Genomic DNA, 6,959 nt, shown 5'->3' with positions numbered 1-6,959 from the left:
GACAGGGGGAGAGATTGTCCCCAGGGCATGAGAAGGGGAAAGATCACCAGGGAAAAGATCGTCCCCAGGGGATGGCCAGCCCCGGAGTGAGGTGTTAAAGGCAGCTCTGTAGGTGGGAAGAGCGGGATCACAGAACAAACAGCTGCCTTTGGCTCTGTCTGCGGCCAGGAGCCCCTCAGGCACTGCTCAGCCCCGCTTTTTTGAGTGTTTCTGTACAATTTGTGTCCCCATGCAGAGGGCAGCTGGAATGGGGCAGTGGGCAGCTGTCTGCAGAGGAACTCGGGTTTAGTTTTGGCCAAGTGCATCCCATGGGATTTCTGGAGGCTCTCAAAGGGCACAGGAAGCCCAACCCCTGAGCCCCTGTGGGGCAGAGTTCTCCCAGGAAGCGCTGATTTCATTCTTCATGGAGATGCTTCTTGAAAGAGCAATTTGCCAGCATCCCTCACAGCAATAACGGCAAGGCCTCTGCTCCAGATACCATCTCTGTGCTCTGACAGCCCCATCACTCACACCCTGCTCCTGCCTGCCTCTTCCACAGGGACAGGAGTGAGGGATGGGAGCAGGAATGACGCCTTCCCACCACGGGCAGCTCCCGGCTACTCCCGGGGATGCAAATGGTGATGCTGCCCTCGCTGGGCAGAATGTCCTCTCTGTCCCTGCACGGGTCAGGGGTGCTGGGTTTGAGCAGGGAGAGCAGCACCAGGGGCCACCCATCTCTGCTGCTGGGTGAAGGCTGGGGACCCATCTGTGGTGGGGACTTTGCTGYCACCGCAGTCTCTTCCTCCAGTGACCTCGTCAATGCTCCTGGCAGCCCACAAACACCAAAGCTCCCCAATTTCTCCCTTCTCCTGCCCCTTGGGCACCCAGCTGGATTCTCCCACTCCTCCCTTTCCCCCTCTTTGCCCGGCCACATTTCCTCTGCGACAGCAGCTTTATCTATCAGAGGCAGAGGAAGCCGTGGCTTGGCACAAAACCTCCTCATCAGCWGCTGAAGCAGGGCCTGCCTGGCACCAGGTGGCAGAGTGGGGTGGGCGAGTCCTGGGGGTGCCATCCTGGGCATTGTTTTTGTGTGTGGTGTGACATGGGTGTCCCCTGTGCCGCTGAGGGACAAACCCACGTGTGGATGGGGCGCTGTGGGGTGCCCCCCATGGGCAGGGGTTTGGGACACGGTGCCCTCCATCAGTGTCTGCTGCAGTCTGGGTGCGGGGCTGAGCCATGAGAATGGCATCTCTCTGATGATACAGGAGGGGAAACTGAGGCACGGAGTAGGAAACATGCCTGGCTGTTTTCCTCTCTTTCTGTAGGTGCCTGAGGATGAGAGATGCTTCTCATGGGAGTGGGGTTCTACCAGATTCTCCCGTGTGCCCCTTCCTGCAGTGCCAGGCACTCCAGTGACCTCTTTGCTCCATTTGTTTCACTTTGGTAATTCAGAGGCAGGTAGGGCTCGGGGAGAARCCATCCCTGCCACCTCAGTATTTCTTCTCCAGGCCAATGCCCCTCCTTCCSCTGGGCAGCCCTGGCTGGAGGAACTCTGCTGAAGCTTTCTGGAACCCCACAAGACCCCTGGGAGCAGGACTGAGGCAGGAATGAGCAGCCCCTTGCACATCACTGCCATTCCCGGGGCTTCTGGCATGGCTGGGCAGCGGTGGGTGAGGATTTGCTCACCCAGGATCCCTACCCCTGCCCCACTGGGACCCGAGGGTGATGGGTGCACAAATMCCARTTGTAAATCCTCCCAGCCTGGTGGKTTTTTTTTCCCTCTTTCCCCCCAAATCCTGTTTCCTCTCCTGGAGCAGGATGGCTCTGGGTGCGTAGCRGAGTCTGAAGGTGTTGGCTCAGCTGGAGCTGTGTCTCCTCCTCCCTGTGCCTGGCAGAAGTAGACCCTTGAAATATTTGGAGTCCTACACCTGTAATTCCTCCCTTTGCCCGTGCTCCTGCCTGCAGCACCATCCCTTTATCGCCGTGTCTCTGTGCAGAGGAGCAGAGACATGAAACTATCGGGGAGAGGGGGAAAAAAAAAAATAAAAAAAAGGCATGCAGAAAAGCGCTGTGGAAAAGCAGAGCAAATTAAGCAGAGCTCTGATCTGCTTGGGTTTGTGCTTGCCAAAAATGCACCATGCATCTTAATTCGCTCTGCTGTTCAGCTCGCACTCACTGCTCTCCTGATGCCATTTCGGCGCTCTGAGCTCAGCCTTTTCAACACTTCAGTCTTCCTCTTTCAGGATTTTTTTTTTTTTTTTTTTTTTTTTTTTTTGCATGTCTGATTGCAGAATCTGCTGCAGGAGGGAAGGGGGAAGCCGGGGGAGGGAGGACGGGAGCCCCGACCCTGGGTGCTCCTGCCTGCGCTTCCCGGCAGCCGGCTGGGTCCCCAATGCATTTTTTTAGGGTCTGGGGGGGTGCATCTTTTCTAGAAAGTCCTTCCCGRGTGCTCTTCAGTCGCTTTTTTCACACCCAGCCGTCTGATCTGCCTCTCGCTAGGATCCTCCGACGAAGGRAAAAAAAAATTAAATTGCTGTAATCCACACTGGCTTTTATTCTCTTCCAGTTCAGTTTAATCTCTCTTTCCTCTCCACCCTCATGTCCGGGTTGGGGGAGGAGGGGGGGAAACCCACCCAACAACCAAGCGAAAGGCAGCATCGTCCTCCAAAAGAGCTTGAGAAAGCAGCAGCCRCGCCAGAGCCCCTCTGCTCTCCCCCACCACAAATTTAACCCCAGCGACAACTTTTCCTCCGCTGCCGGGGCTGAGCTGGGCTCCGGCAGTGGGGTTTTTCCCCTCTCTCTTCCCCCCCTCCTCCTACACTGATTTTAGCGGAGAGGGAGGGGGGTGGGGAATCCTTTTTATTGCGGAGCCCGGTTCTCTTTGCAAGCCTTCCTCCTCCTCTTCCTCCTCCTCCTCCTCCTCCTCCTCCCCTGCTTTTTGTGCCCGCCGCAGCAGGGCTGGCCAGGCCGGGGGAGGGAAGCGATGGGAAGGGGAGATCGCCCCCTCCTCTCCCTCTGCCTGTTTTTTTTGCAGGTGTGTCAATTTTAATTCTGCCCAGTAGGTGGGACTTGGTGACTTTCGCACCGTTTTTGTTATTTATTTATTTCTCCGGCTGCTTCTCTCTCTCTCCCTCCCTCCCCTCCCATCCCTCCCTCCCCAGCCTCCCGTTGCGATCCTCCGGAGCGGCTGCGGGAGCGGCGGGCGGCCGGGCCGGCATGCATCCATCCCCGCCCGCGGCCGCGGCCGCTGCCCTAGCGGGAATTACAGCCTCTCCCAGCCAGCTGCCAGCATGATTTCATCTGCTGGAGGATTTTTGCATCTGATCGCTTGAGGTTTTGTTGTTGTTGTTTTTTTTTTTTTTTTTTTTTTCCTCCCTCTGTCTTTGTTTCCTTCCCCCTTTCCCCCCCTTCCCCTCCCTCCATCCCCCCTTTCCTCCTCCTCCTCTTTTTTAGAAGCAGCAATCGGAGATGGATGTCTCTCTTTGCCCTACCAAGTGCACTTTCTGGAGGGTATTTTTGCTCTGGAGCATTTGGGGAGACTATCTGCTTTCGGTGCTGGCTTGCCCTGCTAATTGTCTTTGCAGCAAGACAGACATCAATTGCAAGAAGCCGGATGATGGGAACCTCTTCCCTCTCTTGGAAGGGCAGGATTCAGGCAGCAGCAATGGCAACACGAGCATCAATATCACGGACATCTCAAGGAACATCACTTCCATGTAAGTGGGGGTCCCCCCGGGCTCCCCCTCCCCCGGCAGGGTGCGGGCTGWGCTGCCCGAGCGGGGCTCAGGTGCCCCCGGCATCGCTGCGCTGCCTGGGCTCAGCCCGACTCCCCGGGCAGAGGATGCGGATCCGGCTTTTCCCTTACCTCATCCCCTCCAAAAAACCGTAAAAAGCCCAGCAACAGTTTGGCCGAGGCTTAAGAGGAATAAAGTAAATGAGATCTGATTCCTTAGCAGGAGAGAGAGCAGCAGGCGAAGATGCTAAAGCTGCTGCTTCCTTTAACTGTTTGCTTCTGCAAGGGGAACGGGGACGCCACGGCCACACACCGTCACATATTTACCCAAATTGGGCAAGAAAAGCAAGTTCTGAGCTGTTTTCTCTTTCTTGAGACTTTGGATCCTGTTAAAATGTCATTATTTTTTACATCCATCCGCACATTAGAAAATGCTCCCTTCCCCTGCCCTGGCTGAGTGTATCTGGGGATCTGCGGTTTTGCATGTTTAAGAGGAGGGGAAAAAAAAAAATAGGACAGTGAGATGTCCCTTAAGTAGCTTATTTAATTCACATTGTTATAATTTTGTAACTCGCCGTGGTGCCGCGATAGGATTTGTGCGTTTTCGGTTCGGGGTGGTGGCGGTGGGGAGAAGCATCGGAGCAGCGAGATATTTTTAGTTGAGCACTTTGCGTTTGTTTGCATGCTTGTTTATCTGGAAAATCAACTTGAAGTTGCATTATCCTTGTTTGGAGAGGCAGTTAGCAAAGCCCATGTTAATCTCATCAGTGTGGAGTCGAGAAAGGAATATATTTCCTTCTCCTGAATCCATCATGCTCTGTGTGTGTGTGTGGAAAAAAAAAAAAAAAAATTCCCCCTTGCTTCCAATCTCTGCTCTTTATTTTCCAGTACATTTTTGGGTGAGATGAACTCTGAGCCATTTCATTATTCTAATGCTAATTGAAATGTGAGCATTTAGGGAAATGTAGCCCCCAGAGCAAGTTGCCAGTGGGAGTTGAGCAGAGAAGAGGTGGAATCCTTTATTCTGGCACTTAAATGCAGCAAGGTTCGAAATGAGTAATGGAGGGTTATTTATTTATTTTATTATTTTTTTTTTCCACCTCGATGGCATGGCTGCATGGAGGGAGAAGGCTTTGGGTCCCTCTCTGAGGCTGTTTTATTTGGTCACAGTGCAGTTGCAGCAGAGCCATGGAGTAATTGCAGTGCCTCTTTCGCAGCTCTGCTCATCACCTTTGCTGGGTAAAGATGACGGGAGCCGCTCTCCCCGCTTGCTTACAGGTTCATGCGATGCCCAAGCAGCTTTTCAGCAGGTCACTGACCCCAAATCCCCAGCCCTGCCTTCCCCGTGCCAGCAAACCTCTGTAAAAACAGCAGGAATGGGGAAAGTAAAGGGGGAAGCTGAAGCAACGCTCCCCTTCCAATTGCCCCATATTTATCCTGCGTCGTGGTGCCTGAGTGTTTTCCCTGTGATGCTGGAGGGATGAGGGTGATGCTGGGGAAGTCGGAGAAACTCGTGTTTTTTCCCTGTGCTCGCTGTTTGTTGTGGTTTAGTTTTAACCCTTTGGGGGCYGGGGAGCAGCAGGAAAGGCTGGAAGGGTTTGGAAGCTGCCAGCGTGAGAGAGTGTGCGCTGTCAGATGCACAGACATCTGAACTGCTGCGAGAGGTAGTATTACATGAGTGCTTTGTGCCCAGAAAATGTCTTTACTGCTTTGAAAATGAAAAATGCTGATAAGCAGTCCATAAAAAGGAGAGGAGGAAAAAAAAATAACCCAAATGGACAACTCCAGAAACAGATAGTGGGTATTTTTTTTGGAAAGGAGCTTCTCTTAAGTTAGGGAAGGAGAAGAAGGTGCTGGTTTTTGTTGGAATTTGTGTCCCTCTCTGCTTCACACTGAGCAAAGCATGTTCTTTCACCCCTGCATCACTGCTGGACCCCACACCTCCCATTTTGGGCTTGGGAGGGCTGAGCCACAGCACTGGGGTGAACCTCAAAATGCCCTCAGAGGCTGAGACTGAGCAGGAATGAAAACTTTCCACAAGGGTCTGTGCTTGCTGGGAAGGCAGCGGTRGTTTTTAGGGGATGCTCGTGGAGCAGAGGGTTGGTTTGCGTGGCAGGGATGATTCCCAGCACAGGAATCACTGCTGGGAGCCAGCCTTGGACCACGCTCATGCTCTTGGGAGGGAGGCATCAGGTCCTGCACCCTCTCAGGCTGATGTCAGGCCTCTCCTTGCCAGCCCTGACATCATGGATGTTGGGGTGAGGGTGCCTCGAAGCCCAGCCTGGTCATCGCTGAATCACTGCTGCCATGTGAGTCTGATTCAGCCAGGCAGGGAGCAGTGTTTTCCCCCTGCTTGCCTCGCTCACCAAGGGCTTGGCCTCGTTTGTGGGCAGCCAGTGGGCAAAAGCACCTTCTCCTCCCGGGCTGGGGGTGAGGAGGGGATGCTCAATCCTAAAACCATAGCTGGGGGATGCAGAGCCCCAGCTGCAACCTCCCCACAGGCCCTGGGGAAGGTGCTGGTCGCTGCTCCATCTTGCTGCTGGTGAAAAAGCAAATGGAGTGTGGGGTGGTGAAACAGCCCTGTGACCAGGCAGAGCCTTATTCTTATCCAAAAGACAGCTCAGCTTCAAAATCAGGGCTGGAGTGTTGCTGATGAAAGAGTGCCAGTGCCCATTCAGAGGGCTGGCTAAAATAAACCAATGTGAGCCATCTTGGAGGGCTTGTCCATCTTATCCCCTTGAGCCAGCACTTTGGGCTGTATCACTTCTTAGTGGCTGATGGGAGCCGCTGAGGTGAGGAAAGAGAAGAGGGGCAGGGGATACCCATCCTGAAGGGCTGCTCAAGGGGGCTGGGGGGACAGGCCAGCCCTGGGGGTGCCCTTGGGGGTACCCCACCATTGAGCCTCCTGTTGCACCCCTCAGAGGAATGGCCTTCTCTTCAATTGCTGGTGCTTCTGGCTTCCCACACATCCTCATTTCAGTGAAAATCAGGGCTGGGTGGCTCCTGCCCTGGCTGGGCTGGAGGGGACAGTGACACACACCCTTCCTGAAAATCCAAGTGGTGCCAGGTCCATGGTGAAGCAGGAGAAAAGCAAGAGGTTCCTGCCCTGAGGAGGAGGAGGTTGGGTTATCTGACATCCCTCTGCCCTTTCCCAGCACACCCAGAAATGAACCCAATTTTGGGCTGAATCCCTGGAGATGTGAYTGCTCACACTGCACTCCCCATAAGTGCTGCCAGCAGCCCTGTC

General features: G+C 54.3%; 1 protein-coding gene across 3 annotated transcripts in view; it reads left to right on the top strand.

Moving 5' to 3' along the window:
- Window positions 1-2,645: 2,645 nt before the first annotated feature.
- NTRK3 (neurotrophic receptor tyrosine kinase 3) overlaps window positions 2,646-6,959 on the top strand; it is a 199,549-nt gene continuing 195,235 nt past the window's right edge. Inside the window, exon 1 of one of the 3 annotated variants that reach the window (XM_057365814.1) lies at window positions 2,646-3,695. In XM_057365814.1, the coding sequence (XP_057221797.1) occupies window positions 3,448-3,695 (248 nt within the window). In that variant the 5' untranslated portion in view covers window positions 2,646-3,447. The remainder of the gene's footprint in view (window positions 3,696-6,959) is intronic. The other 2 variants (XM_057365815.1, XM_057365816.1) reach the window with 2 other exon arrangements.

The sequence above is a fragment of the Malurus melanocephalus genome, unplaced genomic scaffold (assembly GCF_030028575.1).
Source record: "Malurus melanocephalus ecotype Western Australia unplaced genomic scaffold, MMel_1.1 scaffold_58, whole genome shotgun sequence".
Classification (NCBI taxonomy): domain Eukaryota; kingdom Metazoa; phylum Chordata; class Aves; order Passeriformes; family Maluridae; genus Malurus; species Malurus melanocephalus.
The sequence above is the reverse complement of the archived record's forward strand: the minus strand, read 5'-3'. Positions and strand labels throughout refer to the sequence as shown.